The sequence below is a fragment of the Loxodonta africana genome, chromosome 8, assembly GCF_030014295.1.
Source record: "Loxodonta africana isolate mLoxAfr1 chromosome 8, mLoxAfr1.hap2, whole genome shotgun sequence".
NCBI lineage: Eukaryota > Metazoa > Chordata > Mammalia > Proboscidea > Elephantidae > Loxodonta > Loxodonta africana.
The window spans coordinates 76,970,162-76,985,248 of NC_087349.1; the positions used below are offsets into that span (position 1 = coordinate 76,970,162).

The 15,087-nt window shown below is 37.8% G+C and overlaps 1 protein-coding gene across 1 annotated transcript; it reads right to left on the minus strand.

Moving 5' to 3' along the window:
• Window positions 1–8,933: 8,933 nt before the first annotated feature.
• Window positions 8,934–12,310, minus strand: SOSTDC1 (sclerostin domain containing 1). The gene is made up of 2 exons (XM_003407096.4): window positions 12,063–12,310; window positions 8,934–9,570 (listed from the first exon to the last, which is right to left on the minus strand). Exons 1-2 carry the CDS (start codon window positions 12,265–12,267, stop codon window positions 9,155–9,157), a joined length of 621 nt encoding a protein of 206 aa, XP_003407144.1. The 5' UTR covers window positions 12,268–12,310; the 3' UTR covers window positions 8,934–9,154.
• Window positions 12,311–15,087: the final 2,777 nt, after the last annotated feature.

The window sequence follows — 15,087 nt, forward strand, 5'->3', positions numbered from 1 at the left end:
AGAGCACTCAGAGGTCAATTTATAATTATAAATGCACACATACAAAAAGAAGAAAGGGTCAAAATCAAATAATTATCCCTACAACTTGAATAAATAGAAAGAAAGCAACAAAAGAAACCCTCAGGCACCAGAAGAAAGTAAATAATAAAGATTAGAGCAGAATTAAATAAAATAGAGCACAGAAAAACAATTGAAAGAGTTAACAAGACCAAAAGCTAGTTCTTGGAAAAAATTAACAAAATTGATAAACTGACAAAAGAAAAACAGGAGAGGAAGCAAATAAGAAATGAGATTGGATAATATTACAAGAGATCAACTGAAATTAAAAGAATCATATCAGATTACTACGAAAAATTGTACTCTAACAAATTTGAAAACCTAGAAGAAATGGATGCATTTCTAGGAACACACTACCTACCTAAACTAACACAAACAGAGGTAGAACAACTAAATAAACCCATAACAAAATAAGAGACTGAAAATGTAATCAAAAGACTCCCCCCCAAAAAAAAGCCCTGGCCCAGACAGCTTCACTGCAGATTTCTACCAAACTTTCAAAGAAGAGTTAACACCACTACTACTAAAGCTATTTCAGAGCGTAGAAAAAGACAGAATACTCCCAAACTCATTCTATGAAGGCAGCATATCCCTGATACCAAAACCAGGTAAAGACATCACAAACAAAGAAAATTACAGACACGTATCCCTCATGAACTCAGATGCAAAAATCCTCAACAAAATTCTAGCCAATAGGAATCAACAATGTATCAAAACAATAATTCACCATGACCACATGGGATTCATACCAGGTATGCAGGGATGGTTCAATATTAGAAAAACAATTAATGTAATCCATCATATAAATAAAAACAAAAGACAAGAACCACATGATCTTATCAATTGATGCAGAAAAAGCATTTGACAAAGTTCAATACCCATTCATTATAAAAACTCTCAGCAAAACAGGAGAAGGAAAATTCCCCAACATAATAAATGACATTTATACAAAGCCAATAGCCAACATCATCCTAAATAGAGTCTCAAAATATTCCCCTTGAGATCGGGAACCAGTCAAGGATGCCCTTTATCACCACTCTTATTCAACATTGTACTGGAGGTCCTAGCCAGAGCAATTAGGCTAGATAGAGAAATAAAAGGCATCCAGATTGGTAAGGAAGAAGTAAAAGTATCTCTAATTCACAGATAATATGATCTTATACACAGAAAACCCTAAAGAATCCTCAAGAAAACTACTAGAAGAGCTCAGTGGAATATCAGGATACGAGATAAGCATACAAAATTCAATTGGATTCCTCTACACCAACAAAAAGAACTTCAAAGAGGAAATCACCAAATTAATACCATTTACAATAGCCCCCAAGAAAGCAAAATACTTAGGAATAAATCTTACCAGAGATGTAAAAGACCTATACATAGAAAACTAAAAGACATTATTGCAAGAAACCAAAAGAGACATACATAAGTGGAAAAACATGCCTTGCTCATGGATAGGAAGACTTAACATTGTAAAAATGTCTATTCTACCAAAAGCAATCTATAGATACAACGCAATTCCAATCCAAATTCCAACACAATTCTTTATTGAGATGGAGAAACAAATCACCAACTTCATATGAAAGGGAAAAGGCCCCGGATAAGTAAAGAATTACTGAAAAAGAAGAACAAAGTGGGAGGCCTCACTCCACCTGATTTGAGAACCTATTATATCACCACAGTAGTCAAAACAGGCTGGTACTGGTACAACAACAGATACATAAACCAATGGGACAGAATTGAGAATCCAGACATAAATCTATCCACATATGAAAAAAAAAATGAGGAGCTGATATTTGACAAAGGGCCAAAGTCACTTAAATGGGGAAAAGACAGTCTGTTTAATAAATGGTGCTGGCATTACTGGATATCCATCTGCAACAAAATGAAACAAGACCCTTACCTCACACCCTGCACAAAAACAAATGCCAAATGGATTAAAGACCTAAATATAAAATCTAAAACGATAAAATTCATGGAAGAGAAAATAGGGACAATGCTACGAGCCCTAATACATGGCATAAACAACAAACAAAACATTACTAACAATGCAGAAGTGAAACCAGATAACTGGAAGCTCCTAAAAATCAAAACATCTCATCCAAAGCCTTCACCAAAAGAGTAAAAACATTGCCTACAAACTATGAAAAAGTTTTTAGCTATGACATTTCTAATCTGTGCCTGACCTCTAAAATCTACATGATATTGCAAAAACTCAACTACAAAAAGACAAATAAACCAATTAGAAAACAGGCAAAAGATATGAACAGACACTAAAGAAGACATTCAGGTAGCTAAAAGATACATGAGGAAATGCCCACAGAGAAATGCAAATCAAAACTACAATGGAATTCCATCTCACTCCAACAAACCTGGCATTAATCCAAAAAACACAAAATAATAAATGTTGGAGAGGTTGTGGAGAGTTTGGAACACTTATACACTGCTGGTGGAAATGTAAAATGGTACAACCACTTTGAAAATCGATTTGGTGCTTCCTTAAACAGCTACTACCATACGATCTAGCAATCCCACTGCTTGGAATAGATCCTAGAGAAATAAGAACCTTTACATGAGCAGATGTATGCACACCCATATTCATTGCAGCACTATTTACATAGCAAAAAGATGGAAGCAGCAAAGGTGCCCATCAATGGAAGAATGGATAAATAAATTATGGCATATTCACACAATGGAATACTATGCACTGATGAATCTGTGAAACATTTCATAACTTGGAGGAATCTGGAAGGCATTATGCTGAGTGAAATTAGTCAGTTGCAAAAGGACAAATATTGTATGCAACCACTATTATAAGAACTGGAGAAATAGTTTAAACAGAGAAGAAAATATTCTTTGAAGGCTATGGGGCGGGGAGGAGGGAGAGGGATTTTCACTAATTAGATAGTAGATAAGAACTATTTTAGGTGAAGTGAAAGACAACACACAGTACAGGAGAGGTCAGCACAACTGGACTGAACCAAAAGCAAAGAAGTTTCCAAACGCTTTGAAGGCCAGTGTAGCAAGGGAAGGGGTTTGGGGGCCATGGTTTCAGGGGACATCTAAGTCAATTGGCATAATAAAATCTATTAAGAAAATACTCTGTATCCCACTTTAGAGAGTGGCGGCTGGGGTCTTAAACGCCAGCAAGTGGCCATCTAAAATGCAGCATGGGTCTCAACCCACCTGGATGAGAGTAGAATGAAGAACACCAAAGACACAAGGTAATTATGAGTCCAAGAGACAGAAAGAGCCACATAAACCAGAGATGACATCAGTCTGAGGCCAGAAGAAGTAGATGGTGCCTGGCTACAACGGATGGCTGCCCCAACAGAGAACCCCTGAGGGAACAGGAGAGCAGTAGGATGCAGACCCCAAATTCTTGTAAAAAGACCAGACTTAATGGTCTGACTGAGACTAGAAGGACCCCAGAGGTCATGGCCCCCAGACCTTCTGTTAGCCCAAGACAGGAGCCATTTCCAAAGCCAACTCTTCAGACAGGGATTGGACTGGACTATGGAATAAAAAATGATACCGGTGAAGAGTGAGCTTCTTGGATCAAGTAGACACCTGAGACTTTGTGGGCAGTTCCTTTGTGGAGAAAAGATGAGAGGGCAGAGGGGGCCAGAAGCTGGCCAAATGGACACAAAAATAGAGAGTGGAGGGCAGGACTGTGATGTCTTATTATAGAGAGCAACTAGGTGTATATAGCAAGGTGTATATAAGTTTTTGTATGAGAGACTGACTTGGTTTGTAAACTTTCACTTAAAGCTCAATAAAAAAAAAAAGTGAGATAGAAAAAAAAGAACCCCCCCCAAAAATTACAGATGAGTCAGCTAAAAAACTTTATTACTTTTTAAAATATCAAAGTCAGAATAAATGTAAAATATTTCTTAATCAGTATACGAGTAGAAACAATCAATAAACTCCTAGGAATGACACCAAAAAAAAAAAAAAAAACCAAACCCAGGGCCATGGAGCCGATTCTGACTCATAGCGACCCTATAGGACGCAGTAGAACTGCCCCATAGAGTTTCCAGGGAGCGCCTGGAGGATTCAAACTGCCGACCCTTAGGTTAGCAGCTGTAGCACTTAACCACCATGCCACCAGGGTTTCCCTAGGTATGATAAATAGCACAACCAAAGAAGCATTCATTGGGTTAGTAATTGCAACCTTTTATCTTTGGTTTTCCATAAAGAAAGTTGTGTTAAGAAAGCATTTTTAAAAAACCTCTGAACTTGAGGAAGCTAAAAAAAAAAAATAGCAAAGGCATTGTTTCATACTTATACATCATACATGAAAAGTAGGAGAGGTGACAAAGCAAAAATAAAGAACTTAAAGCTTGTTGTTGTTATGTGCCCTGAAGCTGATTCCAACTCATATTTACCCCATGTAATAGATTAGAACTGCCCCATAGGGTTTTCTAGGCTGTAGTCTTTACAGCAGCATATCAGATCACCAGGTCTTTTAGTTTCACGGAACCACTACATGGGTTGGAACCACCAACCTTTCTGTTAGCAGCCAAGCACTTAACTATTGCTCCACTAGGGCTCCTACTGAACACTTAAAAATAAAATGAGTAAAAATCATCCATTATTTAATATTAAGTATAACCAGTATCCAGTTGCCATGAAATCAATTCCAAGTCACAGTGACCCCATATCTCACAAAGTAGAACTGTGCTCCACTGGGTTTTCAAGGCTGTGGGTCTTTCAGAAGCAGATGGCCAGGCCCTTCTTTAAAGATGACTCTGGTGCTCAAGTGATTAACTGTTTGCATCATAAGAATAGTGCAGCGCTGACTAAAGGTTGTAAAGAATTATTTTAAAATCCTCATTACTGGACTCCTGGGTTCAGTATTTTAGGCAGTGTCTGGGCGATAAATTTAGGTTAAAACCAAAGCCAAACCACCCATTGCCGTTGAGTCAATTCCAGCTCGTAGTGGCCCTGTAGGACAGAGTAGGCCAGCCCCATAGGGTTTCCAAAGCTGCAAATCTTTTGTGTGTGTGTGTGTGATTTAGGTGAAGGTTTACAGAGGAGGCGTAAGAAAACCAAAGACACAAGGGAAAGATTAGTCGAAAGGACTAATGGAACGCAACTACCATAGCCTCTACCAGACTGAATCCAGTACAACTAGATGGTGCTTGGCTAACACCACTGACTGTTCTGATAGGGTCCTAGATAGAGCTGGAGAAAAATGTAGAACAAAATTCTAACTGACAAAAAAAGACCAGACTTACTGGTCTGATGGAGTCTGGAGAAACCCCAAGGACATCATTTTAACTCAGTACTGAAGTCACTCCTGAGGTTCACCCTTCAGCCAAAGATTAGATGGACCACAAAACAAACAATACACATATTGTTTTGTGACATTGCCAACCCCGCAACATGTCAGCACTCTCCACTTCTCGACCTTAGGTTTCCCATTTCCATTCATCCAGCTTTCCTCTCCCCTCCTGCCTTCTCATCCTTGCCCCTGGGCTGGTGTGCCCATTTAGTCCCATAAACATAGTTGAGCTAAGTATATTATCGTTTGTTTTGTGGGCCCATTTTCCACTCCTACAGCAGTACGAAAGAGTTCCAATCTCCCTGCAACCTCTGCAACATTTGTTATTTTCAATTTTTTTGCTTCCTGCCAGTAATGTCGGGGTGAGATGGTATCTCATTGTAGCTTTGATTTGTGTTTCTTTCATGGCTGGTGATCACGAGCATTTCCTTGAGTGTCTGTTAGCCACCTGAATGTCTTCTTTGGTGAAGTGTCTGTTCATATTCTTTGGCCATTTTTTTAAATTGGATTATTTGTCCTTTTCTCATAGAGTTGTTGGATTTTGCCATAGATTTTAGAGGTTAGACCTTTGTCATATATGTCATAGCCAAAATTTTTTCCAAGTCTGTAGGCTCTCTTTTTACTCTTTTGGTGAAGTCTTTTGATGAACATAAGTGTTTAATTTTTAGGAGATCCCAGCTATCTAGCTTATCTTCTGGTGTTTGTGTATTGTTAGTTAAGATACCTATCTTATTTATGCCATGTATTAAGGTCTCTAGTGTTGACCCTATTTTTCTTCCAATATCTTTATAGTTTTTGGTTTTATATTTAGGTCTTTGATCCATCTGGAATTAGTTTTTGTGTATAGTATGAGGTACCAAGGCTGTACCAGAAGCATGCTACCACATCTTTCTCCTGCTAAGTGGCTGCTGGGTTCAAACTGTTGACCTTTTGGTTTGCAGCTGAGCACTTTAAGAACTGCATCACCAGGGCTCATTAAATTTAGGTTAAACCAAACTAAACCAAACCCACTGCTGTTGAGTCGATTCTGACTCATTGAGACCCTATAGGACAGAGTAGAATTGCCCTACACAGTTTCCAAGGAGCAGCTGGAGATTTGAACTGCAGACTTTTTGGTTATCAACTGAGTTCTTAACTACTGCACTACCAGGTTTCCAAATTTAGATTAAACGTCAGTAAATAAAAAAAACAAAAACCAAGCCCATTGCCATCAAGTCGATTCTCACTTATAGCAACCCTATAGGACAGAGTAGAACTGCCCCATAGTTTCCAAGGAGCTTCTGGTGGATTTGAACTGCCAGTCTTTTGGTTAGCAGCGTTTCCCAATAAACAAAAGGATCCCTATAATCACTTTATGGCAGATTTGCCAATATTGTAAGCTAAAATATTTTTTAAATTCTGTGAATTTAGTGGCGCAGATTTCAAATCAAAGAATTTATTTCTGCTGAAAAAAATGATGTTTGTATTTTACTAGTAAGTTATCTGTAAGTCATATCAAGCTCTTGATCTGTTCTGATAACAATAAACTCTGGATGAGTATATCTGTGTCACTGAAGATGTCATTCAATTTAAGAAGATGACAGGTCATTTATTAAAATTATTTAGTTAGACATTTTGTCTCAGATTCAGGTATCTAAAGATGCTAAAAAAATGAAATCAATAGTACAATTTAAGCCTTAGCTTGCAGTTACTAAAATTCAAAGGGAAATATTTAAGTTCCTTCAAAAGAAATCCCTAAATTGTTTTATTTTTCATTTGTAACAGAATGTAAATCCTCCAGCATGTCTGTCAATGTAGTTGACAAACTATCACACAGTCTGAATTGCACTGCAAATAATTATGCAGTTGGCTTGGTGTAGCTGAAATTAATTCATTTTTAATCAGTTCGAGAACTTGGGAGTGAAACATCTTCCAGCTGACATTCCTGTAGTAGTTGTTACCTCGTAGCGCTTCGAGGCAATTTCCAAAATACCCAGGAAAAGGGACTAAATGTGATGGTAGCTATGGGCAGTTGCACAGACCAACGGAATGGAAAAATGACACTGATAAGCAGAACGTCTTTTGAGATATCTGTTCTAGCAGGTCTCCCTTTGTGGATGTAACAAAGATTTCTAGAGTGCCCAAATGTCAACTTAGTTTAGAAATCTAGACTAATTTCAATTCAATACAGAGCTGTATTTTAATAGGTGCCAATGAAACCCAGCAGGAAGTCATCTGCTCTTTAAAGGATACATACTCTAACAAAAAAATGCTGCTCTCCAGCACTGAGGATCCTAAATCATTTCCCACTAAACTTCTTCCTAGTTTCTATGAGAATTCCATCAAAAACTTGTTATACATTTCATGTTTTTTTAGTACCCTAGGAAGTATACAAATGCTGAAATTAAGATATGCAGTGCTTTGCCACCTTGGTGCTAAAATATATTTTCAAGAGTCAAGTCTCATCCAAATGATGCTTTGATTCCAAATAAGATGAAATTAGATTTTGATACCTACAATTTAATTGTGGTAGTGGGGAAAAAAAGAAGCACTGATGCATAAGAATCTGATGTCCTTATTATAACTCAACTGCTGAGTTGCCACTCAACTTTTTCAACCATCCTGTTTACAGAATGGATGGTCATTCTTTTGCTTTATCCTCTCTTACTACAGAAATTTCTGCCAAAACTTGAATGGGACTTATTGAGAAAAGCAATTACTCTTGTAAGTTTATTCTGCAATTTTTGCAAACTACATGTACGTTTTTACGCATGTTAGAGGCAAGGAACATAACTTTTAGCAGTGTTTATTATTTTTTTTTAAGAAATTGATGGAATCGAAGGTCAAGTCACCTTCTGGTTGCACAGATTAAACAAGAAAGCATTACATATTTCAGCTTTACAAAGCAACATATTGATTAAAAAAGATTCATATTACTGATAAAGTTCATGATGAAACATGTATAATGAGACTAAAACATTTATTTTACATATCTACAAAATGTATTCTCATATTTCTAGATCGACCACAAATCATATAGGAAAATATTTAAGTACATGAAAAGGCTTCAAAACATAAAAATTAACATTTGGAAAAAAATCCGTGAAAGCTCATTAAATAATAACACTGACAAATAAATAGTTAATCAGCTTTTCTTATTAGCTGCCGCCATGCGCTCCTAGCGTTCCATTACAGTGAGGGTCAGCATGCAGGGTGTAATTTCATATTACAAACCTGTAAAAAGCTACAAGGGCTGGTTTTTGAAGTGAAACGTCACAAAGTCTTTAACTTTCTTTCAAAGGAAGGTCACTCATGGCTGCTAAACTGTTCTCATGAAAATCAACCCTCCCCCCGAAAAAAAAAAAAAAAAGCACCTTTCTGAAAGGTTGTTGTGAAAATTCATGGCATCGTTTTTTTTTTTTTTGAAAAAAAAAAAGTTTCAGTTTTGAAGGAGTTCTCATTTGTGTGCTTATGTGGGGGATTTGGGAGATGCAGGGTAACTGACAGGCCCTTTTCTGTTTTAAAGTGTCATGATTCAATGACATATATATAGTATCACCAGTCTTTGAAAAAAACACTGGGGATTAAAACAGGATGTGTGGAATTTCAATGCAAATCGCATAGGCATGGATATAGCTACATCTTGCAAAACTTGAAAAGGAAAAACTATTCCCAAAGGAGGGCCTGATACATAGGACAGCTTGCTGGGTTTGATCAAAGCAGAAAGCATATATTTTCAAGTGAGAAAATAGCAATGGCAGGCTTGAGTCGTCCAAGCAATCAAATCTGTAAAGCAGATGGTTCCTAGTCAGTCCAGTGTCGAGAGTCTGAGTTCTAACTCATGCTGTGTTTGCTGGATTTGCTGGCTCTGTTGCGCTCTCTGTGATGCTGGGCTGACTTGGCAGGCGGCACACTCTTGAAGTTGTGACTGGACTCGTTGTGCTGCCGGGTGTACCTCTTGCACTTGCAGGCGGTGACCACCGTGATCTTGTAGGCGCGCGTGCTGCCATCTTGGCACTGCAGCTGGATCCTCTGGGTGCGCGTTTTGTCATTGACACACCTCCACTCCTGGGAGCTCCTCCTGCTCCAGTACTTCGTTCCGTAGCCTCCCCCGATCCAGTTGGGGAGCACTGACAGGGGCAAGCACTCACCAGCACACACCAGCTCCTTTAGAGGGCTAATGCTGGTGCACTGGCCATCGGAGATGTACTTAGTAGAACGAAGTTCCCGGCAACCCACTTGAACTCGAGCTGCATCAGAAGCAAAAAGCAAAGGAAAACTTTTTAAATGATAATAATCTGCAACGGTAAACAATACTCAAATGACAGCAAACTGCCCAATAGAAGGTAAACACCTATTTTCTTCTCACGCTGCAAATCTCCTGGATAGTTGTAGAGACACTTTCATGACAACCATCAGTTTCCCTGGCTATAACATTCCTTGGAAAAAAATAGTGTAGGCCTGATTTTTTCAGGTGTAACATTAGCTAATTGTTTATTGAAATATTTGAAAATCTCATTTTTTTAATCTCGATCCATAATTAGGGTTAGCCAGCTCTCCCATTTATATGACAATATACATCCTTCAAGGAACTAAAGAGTACACTTTGATGTTCTCTTTTTCACAGGTCATATTGTTAATGTCTGCAAGTGCTTTTAATAAGGTTTTTTTTTTTTTTTTTAAATCTGCTGAGAAAATGTGGAAAGTATTTAAACACTGTGTACAATGCATATGCATGCTGTAATATTTTCTTTCAATTATAGAATTCAGCTGCAGAGAGTAATACATACATATATGTACGGTCTGACATTTTTCACCTCAAACTTAATAACTACATTTTAAACATAAATTCCAAAGCTCTCTTTAAAAAAATACAAAGAGTAAAATGTTTGAGATGCAAAATGCCACTACAACTCAAAATTTAAGGAATATAAAAGCTCCTAAATCAGGACCGTATGGTTGCCATAACAACTTGGCTACATTTCCATGAATTTTACGGCAGAGAAATGCCTAACATGTCTGATTTACAACTGCAAAAGGAACCACGGAGTTCATTTCCTGAATATCCTTCATGACAAACTTCTTGTTTAGTTATTTGGATTTGATAATTATGTTCACTAATTGGCTGTTTCTGGTGACATGCCTTATGTAATTCAAGTAAAAATTAATCTTGAAATATTTGAAGTTGCCCTTACCACCACTTTGTTACCTAAACTTGAGAATTGCTTGTTACAAGCTTGAAAAGGAATCAAGGCTTGTTAAACAGAAAAAAAAAAAAAAAAAAGTTCAGAAGTCTAGACTGCAGGAATAAGTAAAGGAAAATTATAAGAGACTTTGAGGGGGTCTTGCATAGAATACTGAAAGTAGACATTGGATTAGGAGTTTTACTTTATCTCTCTGCCCACTATTTCTCAGGTACGAGAGAGAGCCTAAAGGGAATATGGTAGTTTTAAAAAATATTATGTATATTTGCATACATTCACATAAATACAGAGCTGTTAGATTAAAATTAAAATGGGAGCTAGTTAGCTGGCCGGTGTGCACTGCCTGATTCTGGGTTACCTTCCTGCAGCTGTATTAGGAATGTACCTGGAAGCCGCCAGAGGTGGTTTTGACTTGTCTAGCTTTTTGTTCCTGTGTATATAGAGATCCAGCATTTTAGCAGTGACAGTTGGTTGACAATGAGTACCCACCACATTGCTCAGGAACCTAATGATAGTTAGATATTCCCTGTCCATTTAAAAGCAACCATCTTCACCAATCGTAAAACATCTTGGTTTTCTTAGAAAGACATTACCAGTCATCTTTGCTTTGACTTTTCAAAGGTCAAAACTACTTTTACTAGTTGAATGGAGTTGAGGAGGAGGGGCAGACAGATTCGTGTGAGATTTCCTGTACACTGTTTCTCCCTGTCTCGCCTAAATCCTGACGATTAGCAGCTGAATTCTTCTACAGGCAAGGCGTGAAGCAACAGTTAAGAGCAGAAATGTGAATCCCACTAACCAGTGGCCAGTTAGCTTGTCAATTAAGCAAACAGAAAAGGAAAAAAAAAAAAAAATGCTTCCTACATGAAACATTATGGTGCTGTTATTTTTTTTAATCTCTAAAGTTATAAGAAATTTCCCCCAGTCCTGCACAGAAATATACAATTACCTAAATTTTGAACTGGTTCATAAGAAATTCTCTCAGAAAGATATGATCCTCCAACATTTTTTAGTTTTAACTCTCTTTTACTTTGGTCATCAAAACTTTCAACTATTCCACTAGACATGTTGGAGAAATCCATGTAAGCAATTTCTCTTCCTAGAAATCTTCCTTTTGACTTTGTGCTTTCCTATACATATTTCTAGTTATCTTTACACATTTCTTCCAGAACTGCACATACCTGAAACAAAACTGAGAAGACAAGCTGAACTTAACCTATCCAGAACAACACTCTAAAATTCTCATTCTGCAGGATTGTAAAGAAGCAAGAGTTTAGCTAGCTCCTGGAAACATTTATTTTGGATGTTTGATAAAACTTAAGTCTTTGCATTCTCAAATCACTTTTGTAGTTGTTAACTTTAAAATCACTACCTAGGGAAGAATGCCAACCTACACATGCAGCAGATTACTCCCAGATTGTTTAGCAAAATATATACAGTTCAGGTTAGTTAGCAAAGAAACAGTTCTATAGGAATGGGAGTTAATGTTACCAAGAAAGAAAGAAAAAAAAAAATCTGTACAAGTAAAACACACTTACTGTATCTGTCCAGTCCAGTGTTACTGAAATGCCTGCCTCCGTTTCTGGCTTGATTCAACGTGCTGTTGCTGCTGGGGATTGCTGGAACGGGTTTAACCACATGTGAATAAAGGATTTCTGTGGCATCATTTTTAAAAGCCGAACAGCTTTTCATTAGGATGCATGCAAGGGGAATGAAATAGAAATGAATGGCAGGGGGAAGCATGCTTAGCAGAGGATTTGCTTGGCTGAAGAGCTGGTTAATTCCTTCCCTTCTGCTTCAGCACTGTAACTGTGAAATTCCTCCTCAAGGTTCCCTTTATATATCCACAGAGGTTTGGCATTCATTCAGGTGTAAAGTTATGTAGAGCTTCAGAGTGAAAACACAGAGAAGGGGTGGGATCCCTCCATGACCCTGCAAAAGTATTTTACCAATGGAAGAGAAGACTGCAGAAAAGGAGGAGCCTGGTATACAAATTGCCTGAAATTTCAGAGTTGGGCTTCATCACTTGTCTGTGAGCTGAAGCAGCCAGGCACATTCTATAGCAACTACAAACTGTCTCTCCTCTGCCATTTCCTTTCTGGAATCTAGCTCACATTCGGGATTAATTTAAATGAAAATATGCTGCTGTTTGTTTGAAGAGGTTGGCTTTCCCACAGTTGTTTTGTACTCCCTTCAGACTTTAGAGTACTGGGGGTGGGAAGGGGGTTCTTCCCAGATATAGCAGGAATTCCTGTGAGTTTAAATATTGCAGGACTTGCATGAAGTTAAACGCATTTTGTCTCTTAAGAAGCACACCAAAAAAAAAAAAAAGCAATTTTTTTTTCTTTAAAGTATAAGACACAGAGCTGAAGCCTGCCCCCTGGATACACTTAAATAATGCAGCTTTGATCTGCATGAACTACTGTGCTGCTAGGTAAATTATTGCCAGAGGTTTTCTGAGAATAATGAGCACGGTTCCGTCTGCATCAAAGTAACTATATCAATTTTCATTCTAAAAATGTGACAGAAGCATCAAGATTCATAGCACCATTTTACAGGAAAGAAAGTCAATCTGACAGATTATTGTTTAGCAAATACAAAATAATTTTTCTTTGTTTTTATTTGCTACAGGACACTTGCATTCTACTTGTATTTATTAAATATTTTGTTCAGTACTTCCCTTGACTCTGATACCCACCTAAGAAACATTGTATTTTTCTGAACTACCTTACTCACACCTGAAATAGATGTTCTATTAATCAATACTAGGCTTCTGATCCTTTAAAAAATAACATGGAAATTCATCTGATTTATGAGACATTTCAATTGGAATAACTATTTATTCTGAACCATCTTTTCAATTATAAATCCATTTTTTGCCCATTTGGGACTGCTAAAATGACCTTACAGCGTGAGTATTTTTTCTCTTTCTTCTTTATAAGGTTTTGACACATTGTAACAGCTATACATATATGTATATTCTTATATCTATATAGTCATCCAAGTGACACTTAGATGACTAAGGTGTGTTTGACCCAAACCATAGTCTTCAATTGCCCCATAAGTGTGTGAAAGTGAATAATAAAAAAGGGGGACAGATGAATTGACGCGTTCAAACTGTTGTATTGGCAAGAAATATTGAAAATACCATAGACTGCTAATATAATGAACAAGTCAGTGTTAGAACACATACAACTAGAATGTTTCTTAGAAGAAAGGACAGGGAGACTTCAATTTATTTACTTTGGACATGTCATCAGGAAAGACCAATAATCCAAAAACCCGTTGCTGTCGAGTCAATTCTGACTCACAGTGATCCTATACGACAGAGTAGAACTACCCCATAGTGTTTCCAAAGAGTGTCTGGTGAGCAGCCAAGTTCTTAACCACTGTGTATCATGTTTGTTTTTAAACTGGTGTGTCGGTGAAAACAAGGAAAACCCTCCATGAGTCCAGAGACTGAATCTTTCCCTTTCCCAAAGCCTCTGTTTGGAATGCCACTAAAAGAATTAACCTTAACCTAACCTTCTGGTACAATGTCTGCCTCTTTCACCCACTTCTATCAGTTGTCTATTTTGTTTAGTTTAAATATTTTTTTTTGTTTTATTTGTAGAATGTGATGCTTCTTTTATCATAAGATGCCTCAACGTAAACCAAAACCAAACCCATCGCCATCAAGTTGATTCACACTCGTAGCGATGCTACACATTAAATTAACTTAACTCTGCTGTAACGCCCTGTGTAACCGGATACAAAGCCAGTTCAATGGATATATGACTAGATGGGGCTTCTCAAACTTGGAGCCATTGACATTCTGCACTGAATATTTCTTTGTTGTGGAGGCTGCCTTGTACGTTTTAGGGTGTTTACCAGCATTTCTGGCCTCTACCCACTAGTTTCAAATAGCGACCTCCTCCCCCTCACACCCAGTTTTGACAAACAAAAATGTCTCCAGATGTTGCCAAATGTACCCTGGTGGGCAAAATTGCCCTTGGTTGAGAACCACCTGTTTGAAAATTCTCGGATAAACTTCCTAAAAATGCCAGCAACATGCTATTGAGGAAAACTGCACAGGCAAGGTACGGAAGCAGGTAAGGACAATAGGAACAGGGTTTCCATCTGATTGTACAAACTAAGGATAGCAGTAAGTTGTCTGTGTTACTGTCATTCACCACCTTGCACTGTAGGAACTGATGTACTCATCCTGTGATTTCAGCCCACACAAAGTTCCTAGACTGAATCTGACCAAAGCTGGCAGCGTATTAATTATCCTGCCCCATTGGTGGGTGGGACCTGGGATTAGTTTTGCTCCATTTGCCTGGTAAAACCAGAAACCAAACTCATTGCCATCGAGTCAATTCTGACTCATAGTGATCCTATAAGACAGAGTAGAACTGCACCATATGGTTTCCATATGGTTTCCAAGAAGCATCCGGTGGATTTGAACTGCTGACCTTTTGGTTAGCAGTCATAGCACTTAACCACTATGCCACCAGGGTTACAACTTGCCTGATAGTTGTTCTAAAACAGTGTTTCACCTGGGAGCTTGTTGAATGTGAAAAT

Excerpts from the sequence above, each read along its gene's own strand:
- SOSTDC1 (XM_003407096.4), bottom strand. The coding sequence starts at position 12,267 with ATGCTTCCCCCTGCCATTCATTTCTATTTCATTCCCCTTGCATGCATC. Across the intron at positions 9,571-12,062 it reads CACTGGACTGGACAGATACA|CTCGAGTTCAAGTGGGTTGC; the intron begins GTAAGTGTGTTT and ends CTTCTGATGCAG.